Here is a 20892-nt window from a genome sequence, read left to right as displayed (position 1 = left end):
CAGCTAGTTGGGGCTGGGGGCTGGAAGGCAGGCGGGCAGGCAGGCAGGATGGATGGATGGATGGATGGATGGACAGACTGATGGGCTCTTCCCTCCTGTTGGCCGGGCTGGGGTCCCCAGTGACTCCTTGAATCAATACAACTGGAGTCAGTAACTTAAGACTGGCTGTTTGCCAAAGCAGATGTGACCCTGTGCGGGGGTGGGGGTGGGGGAAAGGCTGGTGTTGGGGGGGTGGGGAGAGGCCAGTGCCAGGCATGGCCTGCCTGGCTTGCAGCTGAGTCCCCAGGCAGAGGGCAGGCCCCAGGGTCACTGCGGAGGATCTGCCTGTCTGACCTGGGCAAGTGCTCTCCTCCTGAGGGCTGCGCCTGGGGGTGGGGCGGGGGGGGTGCCGTGGCATGGGCGTGCAGGTGGAGAGGTGGCTGCGGACTGTGCCGCCCAAGCTTCCTGGTGCTTGGTGACTCTTGGTCCTTGAAGGGGGCCCAGCAGGGGTTGTGTGTGGTCTCTGCGTTCTCTGGGGGAGTGTGAGGGAGGGAAGCTGGCCCCTGCATCCCACCTCCACCTCCTTGGCCAGCGCTGGAGCCAGCCTCTCGGGGAAGAGCTGGGTGGTCTGTCTGGGTCCCGTCCATCTGGGCTGGGACTTCGAGCAGGTGAGGGAGCCCCCTCCCCTACCTCCCCTTCCTCTGCAGCTTTTCCCCATTCAAACGGCAGTGGGGCGGATGTTTTTAACCCATACACCCTTGGAGTGTGTACGGGTGGGGGGAGGGGCCCTGAAGCATTGCGCCCAAATGGTGCTGTGTCTGGGAGAGGGTTCCCAGCTCCCCTCTGATCTTCAAAGGCACCTAGGACTCCTAAAAGATACAGAAACACCACTGTGGGGTGTGGGGTGTTAGGGCAAGGTTGGCAGGCTCATGTCCCCGCCTCCCCCCGCCCCTTCATGCTGTAGGGACAAAGGCACAGTAGCCAGGAGAGGCAGAGACGAGGAGTCTGAAGTCTTCTCCCCACAGAGTGGGTGTGGGGCAGAGACCAGAGGGCCGCTAGGGCCTGGGCAGGGGGGTCTCCAGGGTGGCAGCGAGAGGCCCCTCAGTGAGCAGGCCGGCAGGCCTCCCTGCCGCCCGTGGGAGGGCTCCAGGCTGAGCCCCCCTTCCCCCTTCCCTGCCTGTAGACAGACCCCCGGGAGTCTCGGCTTCATCATTTGTGGAACAGGGCTGAGTGACCCACGAGAGGTGCGTGAGAAGTTTTGCAAGTCCTCCTCCACCCAGGCGGGCATGGAGTGGTGCTGGGAGCGGGGTGCACCTTGGCCCTTCCCTCCTCCGCGCCCCCCCCCCCGCCCCGTGTCTTGGGGGGCTGGTCCGGTCTGAGCCCTGGAGTCCCGTCTGAGCTCCTCCTCTCTTCCCATCCATCAGCCCACCAGGCCCAGAACGGCCCCCGCCCCGCCCCCAGCCACATTTCCCTGAGCACAGTCAATGCCAGACACCACCCCCCCTCCCCCGCGTGCCGAGCCCCGCCCTCTCCGCCGGCCACCCCGGGGAGCGGGAAGCTGGGAATTTAATAAAATCCCTTCTCCACACGACCCAGGACACCGCGATAGCTCAAATCGGAAGAATTTTAAAAATTTCCAAGGGGAGCAAGCGGCGTGACCAGTAAAATTGCTTTTCTGCACTTGGCTGAGCGCTGACAATGACACGGGCTGGGCCTTTCACGCGGCGCGGCGGCACCTGCCCGACATTGTTCCCGGCCTTCCCCAGCCGGGCCGGGCCGGGCGAGGCGGGCCAGGGCGGGGGGGGGGGGGGGGGGGGGCCTCGGCTGCCACCCGTGTCCCTCCCGCAGCGCCGCTTCCTCTCCCCAGGCCCCGTGCGTGCGTGCGTGCGTGCGGGCTCAAGTTGGGCAGTTTCCACGCCCCTCGCCGGAACAGCCCCCACCACCCCTGCCCCTGGCGTCCCTCCTCGGGGTCGGGAGAGGGAGGGGAAGCTGCCCCGCTGGACAGCACTTTTAATGTCGCACAGCGGCGGCGGCACCCTCTGTCCTTCGGCCCAGCCGTCTTCATTCAACAAGTCCCTGCTGGGAGCCTGCTTCCTGCTGCCCCGGCAGGCAGGCAGGCCGGGCCTGGGGTCCCGTCCCTGGCCCGCCACCAGGGCTCCTGTCTATACGCAGGCAGGCGCTCCTCTCACCGCGGCCCTGCGTCCCAAGGCTGGGAAGCGCATGGGGGGGGGGCGGGGCGTGTGCTCCTGCCTAACTCAGGTGGGAGGGAGAACCACCGCTGGAGTCAGAGAGCGCTGCGCGACAGGGTTCCAGAGTGGCCGCTGCATCAGAAGCGTGTCTCCTCCTTCCTTCTGAAGTCAAGAGGGGGTGACATTCCGACCTCACAGGTGGAGAAACTGAGGCACAGAGCAGGGGAGGGATTTTGGTTCAAGGCCATGGCTGACTAAGACTCTGGGTTCAAGCTCTTGTATATTTTTCCCACCAGCCCCGGCAGGCATTTTCAGAAAGAGTAGGAAGTGATTCCGAAGGAACACTGGCGGGGAGAAGGGTTCCCAGGAGATGGGCTGCCGCCCCCCACCATGCATCTGTGCAGGCGAGGGATGCTCAGGGCCCAGGCAGGCGTCTCTGGGGTGGAGGGCGCCTGGCTTGGAGTCCTGCAGGCTCTGGCCGTCCTGGAATGTTCTGGTCTGAAAGGGCCTTGGAGCCAGCAGTGGGTATTTTTTTGGGGGGGGGGGGAGCCCTGGGGGATTCAGCACCCCCCTCCAACTTCTTCCCAAGCACGGAGGGGGAAGGGGAGGGGCGCCCTGCTGACATTCCTGCATCATCACCTGCTCTGAGATAAGAAGGCGGATTTTTAAAATTTCTTGTGCTTGGCACAGCAGCCAGGGTCAGCAGGCTTGGGGCTGGGTGTTGGGGCCACCGAGCGGCCTCCACCCTGCCTTGGGCCCGTGGGGTCCCCAGAGGGAGATGGGGGGGCCCAAGGGGGAGACCTCCTGTCCTCAGCAGGACCTTTGGCTCTGACCTTGTCCTCGGGCAGGAATGTCGGGGGTGTGGGAGTCAGAGCGCACATAGATCAATCAGGCTAACAGGACACGGGTGGCCGCCACCAGGTATGGCGGTGTGCTCACTATGGGACAGGCCAGCGTTCCCTCGCAGCTTCTATGACACCCCACACAACCAGCGGGGATTAAGGGGTGAATTCTTCAGGGGAAGACAGTGAGGCCCAGCGGGGTGACACAGCCTGCCTCTGGGGGCGCATCGGGAGGGCGCAGGGTGCTGTGGCTCTGGAACCCTGGCTCCGTACCCAGCAGTTGCGAGGGCTCCGGAGTCTGCCAGCCTGGGTGACATGGCTGCTCTGCCTTGTCTTTGCTGTGTGACCCTGGACAAGTTACTCAACCTCTCTGGGTCACAGCTGCTGCACACGTAAGATGGGAAGAAAATAACCAACAAAACAGTCCCTACTGCCCAGGGGTGCCTCTGTGGGTCAGACCTAGCCCTGGGCCTCTCGCCCTGGCTGGACTCCCTGCCATCAGCCTCCTGTCCATGTGCTGAGCTCCCCTCGCCCAGGGCACTGCCACCTCCTGGTGACAGGGGGAGGGGCCGCTCTTGCTCTAGCCAGGCTTGCTGGGGGGGCTGGGAATATCATTTGCCCTGATACAGAAATGGCATAAGGCCTCAGGCCCCTTTAAAATGTTTCTGTGCCAAGGACAGAGCCAAGGACAAGCCTCCCATGGGCCAGAGCAGAAAAAACTCTTGGGATCCCTGGGACCATGGCCCATTGGACAACTTCCCTCTCTGTGCCTCAGTTTACCCACCTGGGCATTAGGTGAGCAAGGAGGCTTCTTCGGTGCTAGAAGGCACGGGCATTGGCACAGGAGAGACCTGGGTTTGCTGAGCAGCTGTGCAGCAAACAGCTTAACCCTCAGCCCCCTGCACCTCGGTTTTCCCCATCGGGAAAATGGGGTGACGAGAGTTACCTAGTTTTAAGGGTGACTGTGAGGGCTACGTGAGAGATTGCACACAGAGTCGCTAGCACCGTGGCTAGCATGCCGTGGGACGGCGTGGTCGGTCGTACGTTGGGGATGTTACACGTGGCAGGCGCCGAGGAAAGCGAGGACGGGCCTGCTTCGGCACCGGTGACAGCAGGACCCCAGGTTGCGGCTTTGGGCTCAGGTCCGGATGCATTCCTCACCGCACCACTTGCAAGCTGTGTGGCCTTGGGCAAGATCCTTAACCTCTCTGAGTTTCTGCCTCCTTGTCGTGTGGGAAGTGGGTAGAGCACGGCCCCTTTCCCCGTCGGGAGGACTCCCAGAAGCCATGTCTCGGACCAGCGCTGCAGCGGGCACTCGGTCGTGGTGCTTCCCTGGGTTAGCACCCAGCCAACATCTGTGGGGCACGCGCTGCGTGGCAGGCCCTGGGCTGGGCTTTGGGGGCGGGGGGATGAAGAAGACACCCAAGTTTGTAGAGATACCCAAGGCCTCAGCTTTGTCCTGAAAACGGTCCCTGGGGAGGGATGGCCGACACTTTGGGTGGCTTTCCTTACTGCCCTCTGCCTTGGGACTCCTTAGCCCTTGGTCACCATCCCGTGAGCCAGGGCATTCTCTGCTGGGGCTCACAGGGATGCGCACGAGTTTGGGCTCGGGACCCAGCCCCCAGCTGCCCCTGCTCTGCCCTCGGTGGCTGGGTCTCGAGCAGACTGCTCGGGCTCCGTGTGGCTCATCTTTCTCGGGGCATCCGGAGAGACCTTCCCTCTTGGGGTCGCTCTGAGGTGGGTTGGGGTCCCCCGGGAGGCCCTGGCACAGCGCCCTGGCTCATTATAAGTGTTAAGTAAATGTGCACTACGGTGATGTGAGGGACTCTGGAGTTTCCGGAAGCCTGCTTGTCCGCCAGCTCCTGGTTCCTAGAAGTCAGGGGAGGCCGGCCGCACCCTCGGGCCCCGTGGCACCGGCCGCACAGACCTGGCGTGCAGGGGGAATGCCGGGTCAGTGCTGGTGGGGGTGGGCAGCAGCTTCTCTGGGGGGCTGGGCACCTGGATTGAGCACCCCCCACACTCCCAGGGTGCCAGATGTGTGGCACGGGGGGTGCAGGACCTGTCCCTGCCCCTGAGGCCTTGAGAGTGGCCAGAAGGGTCTGTGTGGGGGCGGGGCTCGAGGGTGCTGTGTGGTCTGATAAAGGGCCCTGAACCCTGATGCCGGGGAAGGGATCTGGCCAGGACGGTGCTCCATTTGAGTCTTGAAATAGGAGAAGCCTCTGTGAGTGTGTGTGTGCATGCATGTGTGAGTGTGTGTGCGTGTGCGTGTGCGAGACCGAGCATCGCAGACTCACAGAAGCTCTGCACGCAGAGCAGGGCTCGCCCTGAGGTGCTCAGGGGACTCCAGGCCGGCTGGGGTGTCTGGAGCATCAGGTTCAGGAGTGGGGGTCAAGTAAAAAGCCGTAGTGGGCATTGAATGCCAAAATAAGGGGCTTTTTGTATGACCTGACTCCTCACCCACGGCTTTAAGGGAGAGGGGATGGACGAGCTGGGGGAGGGGAAGAGAAGAAAGGAGGGAGCCAGGGTCTTTGGGTGCCCTGCTGCCCACCCCCCCCACCCCGAGGCCGGCTCCAGGCCGCCGGCCCGCGGCACCCATATCGATGATCTGTTCCGAGAAGGCTGATGTATGGGAAGAGGCAGCTCTGGTCAGCCGCCTTGGGTGGCAGCAGCCCCCACCCCCATGCTGATGGCTCAGCCCCGCCAATCAATACATTGATAGCCCTGGGAGCTTAATGGAGAGGCGGGGGGTGGGGCAGGTCCTGGCTGGGCTGGGCGTGGGGAGTGTAACGGGAGAGAGGGGAGACGCCTGGGGCTGAGCAGTGGGCGGGGGCGTCAGTCTGAGCCAAGCTCGGATCCAGGGGTGGGCCTGGCCTGCCTCCTCTTCTTTCCGTCCAGGGGTGCTAGCTGGGGGAAATTCTTGGGCTCCACAGCCAGCGATGGGTTCCAGTCTTGGCCCAGTCAGTTTCTGGACGGCTGGGGCCAGTCCCCTGGCCTTTCTGCCTCCCTTTGTCCCGGGGATGGTGATCGTCAGACCTGCCCAGGTCGTGCGAGGAGGACGGAGTCGGTGCCTGGAAAGTGCCCCGCTGGGGCCTGGCACCGCGCGAGCGCCCGCTCAGTGGGAGCCAGCCCCAGTCTCGGCTCTCCGTGATGGTGATAACCCGTGGGGCCCCGGGGGCTGGCAGCCACGCCTGGGCCTGTGTCCAGGCCGCTTGCTCTCGAGGAAGAGCTTGGGGAGCTGCATTTCGGGGTGGAGAGCAGGGCTGACTCTATCAGGGACCGCTCCTGGGGTGCGGGGCGCAGGTCTTAGGTTCGAATCCAGAACCAGGAGAAGGCCTCGGCCCCGCTGGGCTGGTGGCGGCTGCTGCTGCCACTGGAGGAGGCTGGTGGTGGTGGGATGTGGCTGGAAGTCTGTGGGCCGCCCCTCCGCGGACCAGGGGGACCCTTTCTGGGCAGGCTGCCTGCAGACAGGGGCACAGCTCGTTCGAGGCCTTGAGGATGGGCACCTGGGCGGGAGGGGCAGTCTGACCCTTGGCCCTGCCCCACAGTGATGGCTGGTAGCCAGACCCAACTGCTGCCCCGAAGAGGGGGAAGGCGCCAGGGGAAGGAAAGGAGGTGGGAGCCGGCCACAGGGGTGGGGTGGAAAGCCCTGTGTCTACACTAGACGGAGGGGGAGCTGGATGTGAGGCTTAGCTCCTTTTCTCACCAGTTCTGACTTTGGACAAGTGATGTGACCTCTCCGAGCCTCAGTTACTCCATCTGTAAAATGGGGGCAGTAACCACACCACCCTCAGGGCCACTCTGGGGAGTCCGTAGCATCCCTGACCTCACGTGGCTCTTAACTCGGAGCATGCGTTTGATAACTGTTAACGCGGTGGCTGTTTGGGAACCAGACAAAAGGGGAAAGGCCATGACCCTTGCTACGAGTGCAACCTTTGTCTGATGTCCGTATCAGCGACGACTCCCATGCTGCGGGCGAGAAAACAGGGTCACAGAAATCAAAGAAGTTGGTCGTGGGGCGTGGCCAGGAAGCCCCTGAGACGGTGCTGGTTATCGGATTGCTGGAGTGCATGGTGTGAGTGTGTTTGTGTAGTGTGTGTCGTGGGTGACGTGTGATGTGGCAGATACCTGCGGGGCGTGGGGCTGTGTCTCGGGAAGACGCAGGAAGCCCCCAAACATAGCTTCAGAGCCAGGAGTGGGTGAGTGAGGCTGAAACCTCCCGGGAGCGCGGGTGGCCGGAGCTGTGGCAGTGTGTAGGGAGGAGGTGGGGTGCAGGGGGGACTGGGGCTGATGTCCGGAAGCTGGCCCTGGGCTAGGGGCCCATCGCCTGAGCCTCTTCACCCCACAGCAGGTGCTGATCAAGGAGCCTCAGAGCGGAGGCCCGGAAGGCAGGCAGGGCCAGAGCGTGAAGATCGTTCCCTCCTGGGGACGCCGTGCTGTGGGCAGCGGGGAGGCGGGTGGGGTTTGGAGCAGAGAAACAGCCCCGCGCTGACCAGGGTGAGGCTGCAGGTGCAGGGGGTGGCCCTGTCCCACTCAGCACCACGTCCCCGAGGGGCCTGGGGGGCAGGGCTGGGGAGAGAGTTGTACCTGTGGGACTCTTGCTGCCCCTGGGCAGTTCCTGGATCAGGGAGTCAGTGTTTCAACACCCCCCACCCCCGCCCCAGGACCGGACCCCTGGAGAGGAGTCTGGCTGCTCTAGGAAGGCTGGGAAAACAGGCCTCCTCTTAGACAGCGAGGCCAAGCACCCTGCTTCCCAGCAGCAGTGCAGCGGGAGGTGGACCAGCCCTGAGTCCGCCGCTTTGCGTGAGCCCAGCAGGCCGCCCCGGGGGCCCCGTGGGCCCCAGAGCTGCCTCAGAGGTCGGACCTGCGCTCCGCTCCGGCTCTCCCTGGAGCCTGCCTCCCTGGGTGGCTGAGGGACTTAGACAAGGTGCCGCCATATGGAAAGGCTCCGTAGCAGAGAGCCCGGACAGGACCCGATAGCTTTGGCACTCCCCCTGTCATTCCTGTGTTGGGCGCTCTGCTTGGGTAGGAAGCAGTGGCCACCAGGTTTCCCTGGTCCTGGCCGCAAGCATCGAGCGCACGTTTGCGGGATGCCTCCTGGGGGCAGGGCTGGAGGAACAGGGAGAACAGACACGCCGGACGCTGGGGCAGTAAGCCACAGTGTCCAGAGGCCCTCGGCCAGCCTGGGGTGGGGCAGGGCAGGAAAGGCTTCCAGATGAGGCACTGAGGACAGGTGTCAGGTGGGCGGAAGGGGCAGGGTGCCTGGGCCCGTGCAAAGGCCTGGAGCACCCAGAAGTCTCCCCTGGGGGGCCCAGGGGCCTCCCGCCTTGTCCGGGGGACGGACTCTGTTTCCATGTCAGAGGCCACTCCTGCCACCTCCCTTGGGATTTATGTGACAGAGTGTGACTTGAATGGTGGAGGCTGGGCAAGATGGATGGTTCTTCCCACATCCTGGGGAAGGGCCACCGGATGGCCCCCGCTGACCCCGGGTCACCACGCCGCCTCTGTCCGGGGCGCCAGGGAGAAAATTGTTAATGGGAGCCTGGCTTTTGGGGCAGGGCCGCTCCCCTCAGGGACCTGGGGTGAGGAGATTGGTTTGACCTCTGGTCGATAAGGTCTCCTGTGAGCAGGAGGAGAGTCGGAGGGCAGGGAGGCAGGCTGGAGACCTGCCCCTGGGGGAGGGGACACGGCCAGGCCTCTGCAGGAAGTCATGCCAGGGAGGTTGAGGGCCATGGGCGGGTGGGTGGGCGGGCGGTCTTCAGGACCCATGTCCACCACCCCCTCCAGCTCTTCCCTCCCTGCGTATCGGGAAGTGGAACCATTGGGTCCTGGCTGTGAAGGGTGGCGGGGGGCTGGCCACGAGGGTGGTGGGAGTGAAGGGTGTGCATGCTCGGTGGGCCGGCGGCCAGGCTCCCTGTCACCGGACTGTGCGACTCAGAGCAACTGACTTGCCTTTGCTGAGCCTCAGTGTCTGCATCTGTTCAATGGATCTGATAAGCATCCCCATGCTGCAGGGTGGTCCAGATGATCAAAAGCAATAATAGCTTCCTAAATTGTAGCCCCTGCCCCGGAAGTACCTTGTCTGAAAGGACAAAGACAGTGCTTTGCTTGTGTCCCCAAGAAGCTTCTGCTTGCAGGGCTTCCCTGAGGGCCTGTCCCCAGGCGGGCCACCTGGCATCTCCTCCAGCAGTGTCCCAGCAGTCCCCCTGCTGGGCCCTTACTCTGGCCCAGGCACTGTCCTGGGACCTCGCATGTTTAGCCCCAGCACCCAGAGGTGGGTGCCATTGTGCTCACCCTCACGTTAGAGGTGAGGAAACTGAGGCCCAGGGAGGTTAGTGAGTTGCCTGGGGTCCCTTTGCCAGGAAGCCACGTGCTCTGGGTCTTGAACCTGCTCCGGATGGCCCTGGCGGGGCAGGTGGGGTCCAGCAAGGTGGGGCCGAAGGTGGGGTCTGGGTGACCATCACCTGCTCTGTGACTTTGTCATTCAGCTTCAGAGCCTCAGTTTCCTCGTCTGTAACCTGAGCCGAGGCTTCCCCCCGAGGATGGTAGTGAGGGGGCGGGTAGTGAGGTCCAGCTGAGGTGCCTGTGGGGTCCAGGCCGGGGTGGGAGGGTCATGTGCAGGTCTGCTGGGGGCAGAGACCCTGGGCTGGGCGTGGTGGGTGTGGCCACGAGGGGAAAATGGTTCTTGACCTTGGCGGCTCAGAGCTGAGGGGCGAGACAGATGCAGCCTGGGTCCCAAGAGCTCTGCCAGGGCTGAGCAGGCTATGCTGTCGTGGGACCGAGGTCCTAGTGCCGAGCATCATGCCAGGTCCGCAGAATAAACCCAGAACGCTGCCTGTCTGGGGTTTAAGAATCATTCAGCCTTGTGGTTACGAAGAGCCGGGCAGGTGTGTCATTAGCAGGGCATAGAAAAACCTAATTTAATGTCAAATGGAGTGACAGGACTCCAGATTGTTGCAGCGCTCATGTGTTCTTGTCTCTAGTCCTTTACTCAACAAAAGTTCACGTTTCGCCTGTGCTGGGGATGTAGCAGCGAAGGACACAGGCACAGCCGCGGCGTCCCGGGGCTGCCGGTGGGGTCAGGAGGACAGACTCACGCCAGATGAATAGGCGTTACGTCTGGTCGCAGTGCCGGGAGGAAATGCAAGCCGTGGTTGAGTGATGGGCGGTGGCAGAGGTGGGACACAGCAGTCAAGGCCGGCCGGTCTCAGGACGTGACATTGGAGCAGAGTCCCAGACGAAATAGAGGAGCCAGAATGTAAAGACCTGGGAGAGAGCGTCCGTGGCAGGAGGAGCACGTGCAAAGGCCCTGAGGCGGTTGTGCCCTCTGTGTTTGGAAAGCTCAGAGGGGGGTGATGAGGCAGCCAGTGTAGCTGGTGGGGGGGAGTGGTAGGTAGGAGATGAAGGTGGGGGGTGGGGGAGCCAGCAGGCTCACCGGCAGGGCCTCGAGGCTGCGGTGGGGACTTCCTCTAAGTGCATGGGAAGCCCCCGGGGGTGTGCAGGCAGGGTCCCGGAGCTACTTGGGTTTGCGGGAGGAGAGACAACCAGGACGGCAGGAGTGGAAGCAGGAGGCAGGTGGGGGGCTATGCTGGGAGAAGGGAGACTGAGGAGGTAAGAGTGGGCGGAGCCAGGGGCGGCTTCTGCAGGATCCGGTCACGCACGCTCGCACTGAGGCCGTAGGGACACCGGATGTTTGGACGGGGGAGCAGAATGAAGGCTGCTGCAGCGGGAGACGGGACATGGGCAGCTGCTTGGTGGTCCCCTGGGGACCCCCTGAGCACCAGGTCTGGGAGAGTGAACTCTGGCCCATTCTTTCCCGGAATGAGACCTGCCCGGTCCCCCTCCTCCCCACCGAGGCCCCGAGAAGTAGTAGCCCTGTGCTCCCCACCCGCTCCCATCTCCATGCCGATCCGGGGACCTTCCCGCCCACTTCCTCGTTTGAACCTCACGGCCACCGGCCACCGTGGGATGCAGCCAGAGTGAGGGCTCCGCTCCACCGTTTCGCTGGGAAGGAACCTGAGACAGAACAAACTGTGTGTCCAAGGTCACGAGCGAAACCTCTGCCCCACGCTGCCTGCTCTCACTTGGGGCTGAGGTGGAAAAATAGCAAGCTTTGTTTCAAACAGGCCCGGCCTGATTCCCGCCTTTGCCACCCCCTGCCTGGGCCGCCGCGGGCAGCTCGCCTCACCTCTCCGAGTGAGCCTCAGTTGCCGCCTCTGTGAAATGGGGGTGGGAACGGGGCAGTTACGAGTGTGTGTGGAGGCCTGGCCTGGAGCTGGCGCGGAAGAGGCCCTGGTGCGCAGGGGACCAAGGACTTGCAGGGGGGTCACCGACACTCCTTTCCCTCCCCAGGTGCTGGTGGCCGAGGAGAACGTGGACTTCCGGATCCACGTGGAGAACCAGACGCGGGCTCGGGACGATGTGAGCCGTAAGCAGCTGCGGCTGTACCAGCTCTACAGCCGGACCAGCGGCAAGCACATCCAGGTCCTGGGCCGCAGGATCAGTGCCCGTGGCGAGGATGGGGACAAGTATGGTAGGTGCCAGCCCCTCCCGCAGCCTCAGAGACCTCAGCTGCATGTCCCAGCTCTGCCGGGCCCTGGCTGTGTGATCTTGCTCCTGACACTGAGCCTTTCGGGGCCTCGGTTTCCTCGCCTGTGAAATGGGGAGAGCCTCGCTGGGAGCACCAGCCAAAGAGGTGCATAGAAAATGCTTTTACTGGTCAATGCCCCATAAATGGCAGTTGTCCGGCTATCAGGGGCTCGCTTGGGGACGGCCCAAGGCAGGTGGCTGTGCCCCGTGGCCCTGGTCCACCAGCCCCAGGTTCAGAGGCTTGGAGGGGTGGGAACCTCTGGGTGATGCTTTGTGGGTGTTGCTGGTGGTGGTGAGAATCGGCCTGGAGTGTGAGTCTGTGTGTGTGTGTGTGTGTTCAAGTGTGCTTGCGTGCGTGTGCGTGTGAGCTTGAGCCTGTGTACCTGTGAGGCATGCGGACAGCACCTTGGGCGATACCGTCTTCTTGACCTGGCCTTGACCCTGGAATCGGGTGTTCGGGAACCACCAGCTGCCTCTGCAAAGGGGCTGGGAGGAGTGGGACACCCTGACCCCCTTCTCTGCCCAAGGCCCCAGCCCCCAGAGACCCTCAGTGGGGAGCAAGACAGGCAGGACTCCGTCTTCCCAGGGCCTGGAGGGGACCTGGGGACAAGGGCTGAGCAAACCCCAGCCACGCTCCTGCCATTCCCGCCTTCCGGGCCAGGCTCTGGGAGATGGAGGGCCGGGGCCGTGGGTGGCCGAGGCTGGAGGCGGGGGGCTGGGGCGGGGTCCCGGGTGTACGCTGGGGCCTGGCAGCCCCAGCTTTCTTTCTGGGATGATGCCCCGCCGGCCCCTGCCCATTGCAGTCAAGACGTGACAACAAGACAAATAATTTCTTGGACCTTTTATCTTAGACACCATTTATTTTCCTGCAGCCCCGGGGCAGGGCTGACCTCATGGTAGGGCCCGAGTGTGGCAGCTGCACCGTCACTGGGGGCTGGGCCGGGCCAGGCCGGGCAGGGCTGGGCCACCCGGGCTCCCCCGCTCCAGGCCAGCTGCCTCTCTGCCTTCTCCCGGCCCCATCACTCTCCTCGACCTCCCTTCCCCTGCCTCCCTCTTCCCCTCCTTCCTTTCTCAGTCTGGCTGCTGCTGCTCTCACCGGGTCTCTCTCTCATCTCTCCTGCTCTTTGTTTCCGGTCCTCGCGCTGCCTCCCCCTCCGCAGCGTCTCTGTCCTCTCTGCCTCCTTCCCTGGACCACGGCTCTGGGCCCTGCTCCCCACCTCTCCCAGGCCCTCTGCTGGCCGCCTCTCTGGGGCCTCTGCTGCTCCGGGGCCCCCCCTCCGGATGTCTGGCTGTGCTGGGCAAACCCAGGTGGCGCTTTTCCCTGGGATCTGCTGTCCAGTTGCTGCCAGGGAAGGGGGCAGCTGGCTGGCCCGGGCGGGAGGAGGTGCCCTCCTGGGGAGTCCCTGGAGCTCTTGCTGGCCCCTCCAGGCTGGGTGAGTACAGGGGGGTCGGACTCGGGTCTGAACCATCTGTCCACACCCTGGGACAGGAGGCAGGAGCTCGGGAGGGAGAGGGGCCTGGCAAACGGCGGGCCCCGCGCTCCGGAAACCACGTGCCCTCCCATCTCCTCTGTGTGAACAGGAGGCTCGGGGGGAGCTCGCTTGCTGTGTGACCTCGGGCAAGCCTGTGCCTTCTCTGGGCCTCGGTTTCCCTTCAGGACAAGGGTTGGACCAGAGTGGCGCTTCTTACACATTAACCTGTAGGGAAGTCACGGGGTGGGTGTGCTCTCATGAAAATGCCGATGTCCACTCAGTGGGTCCGGGGGGGGGGCCCAAGCCCAGGTGACACTAAGGGTCTCTACCCTGAGTGTCCAGGGACCAGCCCCTCCTGGCTTCCACTCCAGCTCTACGAACTCTAGATGTATAATTCTCTCTCAAGGAATACGTTTTCTCACCCCCCCCCACCCCGGCACCCAGGGCAGCCAGGGGCCTTGCTGGCACGGAGGCTGTTCCATTTAAATGTCACATTAGAAACGCAGATGGGGGCCGGGACCCCATCTGTGAACCCTGGCAGAGGAAGTGAGACAATGGAGCCCACCAAGGCTTCCAATCTAGATGATCAATACAAATATTATCGGGAAGGTGATTTATGTGTTAGGGACCTTCCCTGCCCCTGGGGGCGGGGCAGCCGGTAGCCCTTGGTCAGGGGACCCGGGACGGTCCAAGAGCTGGCTCCCTCCTCCTCCTCAGGGCTCCGTCCCGTTGGGCGGAGGAGGCCGGCTGAGACCCCCGTCCACACACGGTCAGGGTGCAGCCTGGGAATCACAGCAAACGCCAAGTGTAAACAGAATCCCCAAGAATGCCTGGACTCTGGAGTCCCCACCAACACTCCCAGTGTCAGGCTCCACGGTCCCTTAAGGTGCTGGACTCCATGGGCAGGTGTGAGTGCCAGGCCCAGCCCTGGGCGCCCCGCCCCGGGGCTCTCCGCCTGCTTCAGGGCGCTGAATGGCCTTGAAATCCACTTTGAGCCAGCGGGGTTTCCACACCATGCTGTTCCGCTAGGGGGTCTCCCGGTGGCCCCTGAACTTCCCGCAGTACCCCGAGGACCCGGCGCCTGGGCCAGGCCTGGGACCGGGGGCTTTCTTAGCTTTGGGTTCGGCTCTGGAGGGAGTTGTGTGCTGCCGTGGTGGTCACAGCAGGGTCGGGGGGACACGGCTGGAGGCTCAGGTAGTGGGACACCTGGTGGGCCCACCTGGGACTATTGTATCTGCCCCTCCTTTTCGGGTCCTTGTTCCCGGTCACCTCTGTCCTCCAGGCAGTTGCCACCTCCAAGAATCAGCAAGGGGCCAGGAGGCAGAGCATCTGGCTTCCGGTCACTGCTCTGCCACCAAGCAGCCCACAGGGCTTGGGGCAAGTGTGTCCGGCTCTGGGCTTGGTGTCTTTTCTGCCCAGCAAGGATGACAAGGCCCCGCCTCACCTGCCTCCGAGGTGTGCACACTTAGGCCCGGGACGTGGAGGTGGCAGCCCCTTCTGACGGCCAGAAGCCGGCTGCAGGGGACAGGACTCCAGTCTTAGGGGAGCGGAGGCCAGGGCCGGCTGAGTCTGCTCCCGGGGAGGGGTGGGGGCCACGGCTTTGGCCATAGTGGCGGGGTGAGTCGGTGGGAGGTGGGGGTGGCAACGCTGCTTTTATAAGTCTCCTGTTTGGGCATTCCTGCCTGCTTTCATTTGGAAATAGGGATTTTCTACTTGATCAAACATAAAAAAAAAAAAATCCCACGTTTTGCAGTTGGCCAGCTTCCCGGGACTGGCAGCGCCCAGGCGGCCCCCAGCAGGCCGCAGGGGCCTGCGTCAGCCAGGAGGTGGCCCTTGGAGGGCGGAGCCGGGGGGCTGCGCCTGGGGCTCCACGCTGGAGACCGGGCTCTGAGTTAGCTCTCCTGGAAAGTGGGTGACTGAAGTGAGAGAAGAGCTTAAGGCCAAAGGTTCTGTCATGATTAAGAATGTTACTGACAGTCCCCTGAACTCATCACTGTCGTAGGGGGCCGAGGGGTGCTGTCACGGACTCAGGCCGAGGTCCCCTCCTCAGGAGCTGGTTCCTAGGGCCTGCAGAAGGGACCCTGCCTCTGTCCCACAATCGAGCCTTGGAGTGTCAGCCGCAGGTGGAAACTTCTTCGTGATTCTGTGGTGTGGCTGGCCGTGCTCTGGCTGCCGACTCAGGCCAGGCGAGGAAGGGTCTTCGGACCCTGTTGCTGGGCGTGGTCTGGTCTCCTCCCGGTTCGCCCTGGGGCACCCCACTCACGGGGGAGCTCCTTCCTCAGGGCTGACTCAATAGGAAGAGCCTGGGTCCCTGAGTTCTGGCATGACCCCGGGCCCTTCCCATTCTCTCCCTGCGCCTGGGTTCTTCACCGTTTATGGGGCCGGGGTGCAGGGTCCGGGGCGTGCGGTTCGTACTCTCGGCCTCCTAGAGGTCGTCACGTGTGAGTCTGTGATTCCAGCCGTGTGCCCGCTGCTCACGGCCACGTGGAGTCGGCCTGCCCTGCTGGGCATCCTCCTGAGCCCCCTGCTCACCCTGTCCCCCCGAGAATGGGAGCTCCTTGAAAGCAGTGACCCCCGTGCATGTCCCCTCTTCCTTTCCCCGGGCCCACCCCGCCCTCAAGTGTTGCTGGACGAGTGAATAAAGTAACTATGGGACCACTCACAGCACAAGCAGGGGCTGGCTCATGTGGCTCTGCAGGCAGGTGTGGGGGCTGTGCCGGGCTTTTGCTGGGCAGGTGACGGGAGGGGCAGGCGGCACCCTGGTCCCCACCACCCTCTCTCTGGGACTTGCTGGAGAACAGTGTGAGCAAGGAGCAAGGCCCTGTGGGCTGGGCGGTGTGACTGAGCCAGCGGGGACCCCTACTTTCTGAGCCCGACCCCCAGCGTGCATTCTCGACACAGCAGCCTAGACGTGAGACGGGGCCACTGCTCCCCAGTGAAGCCCCAGCCCCAGGCGGGGCCTGGCTCCTGACGGCCACTGCAGCCCCGGGCTCTCCGCCGAGCTCACTCTGGCTACGGGCCTCGGTGCTGGCCGCCCCCTCGACCCGGGAACGCTCTTCTCCCAGCTCCCCTTCCGGCTTCTGTGCACTTCCCCCTATCAGAGAGTCCGCTCCCCTGTCTCCTCGCAGGCGTATTTCTCTTCCCAGCACTGACCGCTGCCTGACGTCCTATTCTGTGTCTGGTTGTTCACCCTGTCTCTCTCACCGTAGCGCAGACTCCGTGAGGGTGGGGCTTGCGTCTGTTTTGCTCACCATGGGGCCCCCCCCAGGCACAGCGCCGGCCACAGACAGGTACCGACCTGAAGGGATCAACCCAGGTGCGCTCCCAGGAGCACCGAGGGCCTCGCTCCCCAGGGGCAAGCGTCCGCACACAGTAGGTCTTCCCTTCACCCTCCTGGCCAGTCAGCCTCTTTCTGTGCAGCAAACTCAGGGGCTTCCCCCAGGGGCTCCCCAGCTGGGAGGGGGTGCTGGCGTCTGAGGCTGAACCCCTGCCCTCCGAGCTTGCGTCCCACCGATTCCGTCCCCAGAGGCGCGGCCACCCACACCTCGCCGCCTGCTCAGCTGACACGGCCACACTGGAGAGCTCCAGCGAGGATTAAATACAGCTCCAGATCAATCCTATCGATTGCTTCCCTCCTGCTTTCCGGCGAGCCCACGCTCCCGCCCCCCTCCTCCTCCTCCTCGGGGACTCTAGGAGAAGGGGGACCGCAGGCCCCTTTGGAGACAGGCCACCGCGTGTGTGTGCGTGCGGTGCACGCACGGTCAGCGATGCTGAAACGTCTCCAGGAAGGACCCCTTCTCCCCCCACCCCCACCGCTACCCCTTCCCCTGGACCTGGTCCACCTGCGGGGTGGGGGGGGGGCGGAGGGAGTGCAGCTCCAGCGCACCCTCCTTTGTCTTTGTGGCAAGGACGTTTCCTTGCTGGAGGACATGGCCTGGAGAGCCGCCAGCAGCACCGTCAGCAACGGAATGGCAGCGGCAGCCGGCGGCTGCCCCCCTGCGCTGGGCCCATGTGAGGGCGGGCGGGCGGGCGGGCGGGCTCTGCACCTCGCCCTCGGCTCCCGTCTCCCCCATGTGCTCGAAGGTCTTGGGGAGGGTTGTTCCCTGAGGTTTGTCCGGCGGGGGCGGGAAGAAACCCATTCTCCAGTTCTGTGTTCTCTGCCCACTCTCTCTGGGTCCCGTGTCCTGCGTCTCTCTTTGTACGCGTCCCTCGGGTTCTCCAGAGGCTTCTAACCGAAGCCTTCACACGGAAGCCTTCGAAGTGAGGCTCTAGACCACCCCCTTCGAGGCCCTGCTAGGGAAGCACTGGAACCAGCCATTCCCTCAGTCGATCAATGAATCAATGTCACTTCTCCATATCTGCGGTCGCAGGCAGCCACGACTGTCCTGCTCTGCCTGCCTCGGACCCCCTGTCTCACTCACACTAGCTCTGGAGTTCCTCTGCCTGCATCCAGGTCCTGGCCCCACTGTGCGGCTCTGGCAAGTAACAGCTCAGCGCCTCAGTGTTTTCATCTGTAAAATGGGTACAACACGGCCGACGCTTTAGGGTTGCGATGAGGGACTAGCGAGACATTGCACATTCGGACCCCAGCACAGTGCCTAGCAGAATGCTCAAATAAGGCTTAGCTGTGAGTTTTTAAATTGTCATTGTTACTCCATCTATTTAAGAGAAGTGGGCGGAGGGGGTGAGGGGAGAGCCTGTGTTTCTGTGTTTTTTATAGAAAGGGCTTCCTTGCTAGTTCCTTTTTTTCTCTTTCCTGCTTTCCTCTCTACAAGCTGCCGGAGCCAGTGGGTCTTTGAGCTCCTGGCCCCCAGCCCTAGGCAGGGCTGGGCCCTGCTCTGAGGGCTGACCCCACTGAGACAGGCTCCGTGGACTTTCCTCTCAGGGGCCTGGGTTGTGCCCCCCACCCCCGAATCCTGTACTCACCCCTCCTCGGGTTCACGTAGCTTTTTCTTCCCTTGACCAGATCTGAAGCCACTCCTGCCTCTCTGGCTGCGCTTTGAGCCTCGGGTGCTCCTGAGGGCCCCCCATCTTCCAGTGACCCCGAGGGGACCCCTCCCCCCTCAAGGGCATTTGCAAGCGGAGCTGGGAGGGATGGGCCCGTGGCTTTGGCTCTGTGGGCTGCCCTGCCCACTGACTCCGCCCTAAGAAAGGGAGGTCAAGGCGAAGACCTCTGCTGCCCACCTCTGGTGTTCACTCACTCCCTCGGAAAAGGGATGGGCCCAGAGGGAAAGGGAGGTAGGGGTGGGGTAGGCAGGCTGACCCCAAGACTTCTGGGTTCGTCTGCCGGGTTTGAATCCTGCCTGGGTTTGAGCTGCATCCCAGGGTGATATGGGGACCCCGTTTTCTGACCTGTGCAATAGGGATGATAATCACAGTCCGAACCTCAAGCGTTGTTGTGAGGATCCAGTGAGGGAGTGCATGCCAGGTAGTTTGAACCGTGCCCAGCACGTCACATGGTCTAGATACGTGTGAGTCACTGAGTCTTCCTAGAAGTGCCGAACCGAGCGAGGCCTTGCAGGTCAGCTAGTCCTGGCCCAGAGAGGGACAGGGTCTTTCCCTCTGTCACACAGCAAGGCAGAAAATAGGGTAGTAACCGGAGGCTGGGGATGTGCGGGTAGGGGCTCAGAGTCTTGGGGAGGCAGGAGAGACTGCCCCAGCGGGGAGCAGCGTGGCCGGGCGCAGGGGCCGAGGAACCAGACCCTGGGGCCGAGCTGCGGCCCTGCGCTGGCCGGCGGTGCGCCTTTGGGAGTGATGCCTCTCCTCTTCCCTGCATCTCGTTTCCTCTAGTGCGTCCCTCACGCGGTCATTTCAACATTGAAGTGCAGTGTCCTGGTGGGTCACGGACTGTGAGCCGGGGGTGGGTGGGCTGGTGCTGGGAATCATGGCGGTGAGTAAGACGGGCTGGACCCCGCCCGCCTGGGGCTTCCCTGCCGGTAAACAGAGGCAGACGATAAAGAAGGTAGCAAGTAAGAAATTTGGAGAAGAGCTCCTAGGACAACGGATCGGGCGGTGGGTCGTGCTGGAGGGGGGAGGCTGGTGTGACCTTGGGCAGCGTGGCCGGGGCGAGTCTCTCTAAGAAGGTGACATTTGAGTGGCAACCTAGGAGACGAGAAGCCACGGGAGGAAGCTTGGGGCGAAGCAGTCTCCGGCGAGAGGGGAGAGCGAGTGCAAAGGCCCCGAGGTGCGAGCGAGTGAGCTGGGTGTGTCAGGGGGGAACCGCAAGGAGGCTGGTTGGCTGGAGGGCCGTGGGCGGGAGCCGGGGACGGTCAGCCGGCCCCAGGTCTGGTGCCCGGATGGGCCCCTGAGAAGAGGCCGGATTTTCAGTGGGTCGGAGGTCCAAGAAGGCTTTCAGCAAGGATCCCTCTGGCTGACGTGCAGGGGAGACTGCGAGACTGGTGAGGGGCAGGAGTTGGGGGCGGGGGGCGGGGGAGGGGAGGCTGTTGAACTGTGAAAACTGGAGGGGCCGCCAGGGCGGGGCGGAGGCCCGGTGAGGAGGAGAGAGTGAGATAATGTCATCGCCTCCTCCTGCCTGGCCTGGTGCGGGCCTGGGAGCAGACCCGGGCAGAGAGGAGGCGTCTAGAGCCCGGATGCATGCTGGGGGGTGGGTCTGGAATCATGGGGTTGGTGGGGGCGGGGGGCCGGGGAGCAGCGTGATGCTGAGGACCAGGCAGGCCCCGGGGAAAACCTGGCCTGGGTGGGTGTGGTCTCTCTCCCTCTCTCTCTCTCTCTCTCTCTCTCTTTCTGAGAACTGCTGCTGCTATTACTCCCCAAAGACTTTACATAATTCTGGCCCAGCTCCCCGCTCATTATGTCATGCACGGAGCGGAGGGTAGGTCACTCCGTGGCTCGCTGCGGTCGGGGAGAACAGACTTCTGGCTCCCCTGGCACGGCAGCCGGCAGCCGGCGTGGACCCTCCCCGCCCCGGGGTCGGGGGGAGGGGGAAGATCGGCCAGCGGGGGTGGAGGTGCGGTCCAGCCCCAGGCCCTCTGGACGCTCCCTGTGGTGGTCCGTGGCCGACAGCAGCGGAGGGCTGTGCTCTGAGCTCCGTCTTCCTGAGCTGGGGGTCCTCCCCCGGAGCTCGGGCCCCAGCAGAGAGAGGCAGGCAGACCTGATGTCAGCCCTTCCTGCCGGCTTACTTCTCTGAACCCCAGTTTCCTCCCCTGTAAAATGGGGGCAAAGGCACTCAGGCGCGTGAATTGGGTGACCTCAGCGGGCTCACACGGGAGCCGGAGCTGTCTCCCCCTGGGAGTCACTTGGGGTTGCCTGGGCCCCAGCCCTGTGGTCCCGCCTCCTTCTTACAGTGTCCCTTCCCTACCCGCTGTCCCAGACCTTGCCCCCAGTCTCAGCGAGAATCAGAACAGGGCGGAGCCCCCCTTTGCACAGGTAGGAAAACCTGAGGCTCACAGCAGGGTGTAGAGGCCACACAGCCCAGGAGGGCGGACGCCAGACACAGAATCAGACCCTTAAGTCCCAGCCCAAGGCCCCTTCTGATGCGCGCGCCGCCTGCAAGCCCCAGGGTGCTGCAGAAGTTCAGGCCAGAGGGCACCCAGGCCTCGAAGGCAAGTTCCACCCCACCCCTGTGCTTTTACACACACCTCTGACTTTTCCTGCGGTGCATTTCTTTCTCTCTGGGGAAAGCAGGTTTGTGTGGTACTTAGGAAACTTGAACGATGGCACCGAGTGTCCCCCGCCCTGCCCCTGAGGACAGGCACTGGGCCCTCCCCGCCTCCTTCCGTGCGATCCTCACGCCGACCTGAGGACCATGGGTGGTTTCCCCCGTGTTACTGGTGAGGACACCGAGGCCCAAGGTCATACAGCTGG

The 20892-nt window shown here is 63.6% G+C and overlaps 1 protein-coding gene across 1 annotated transcript in view; it reads left to right on the top strand.

Annotated features, from left to right (window-relative positions):
• FGF18 (fibroblast growth factor 18) overlaps positions 1-20892 on the top strand; it is a 32063-nt gene that overhangs the window by 1586 nt on the left and 9585 nt on the right. The window contains exon 3 of the mRNA XM_045826857.1: positions 11360-11540. Within this exon, the coding sequence (XP_045682813.1) occupies positions 11360-11540 (181 nt within the window). The remainder of the gene's footprint in view (positions 1-11359; positions 11541-20892) is intronic.

Source organism: Phyllostomus hastatus, unplaced genomic scaffold, assembly GCF_019186645.2.
Source record: "Phyllostomus hastatus isolate PE091 unplaced genomic scaffold, TTU_PhHast_1.1 phas_contig_150, whole genome shotgun sequence".
Taxonomy (NCBI): domain Eukaryota; kingdom Metazoa; phylum Chordata; class Mammalia; order Chiroptera; family Phyllostomidae; genus Phyllostomus; species Phyllostomus hastatus.
This window is presented reverse-complemented; position numbering and strand designations above follow the sequence as displayed.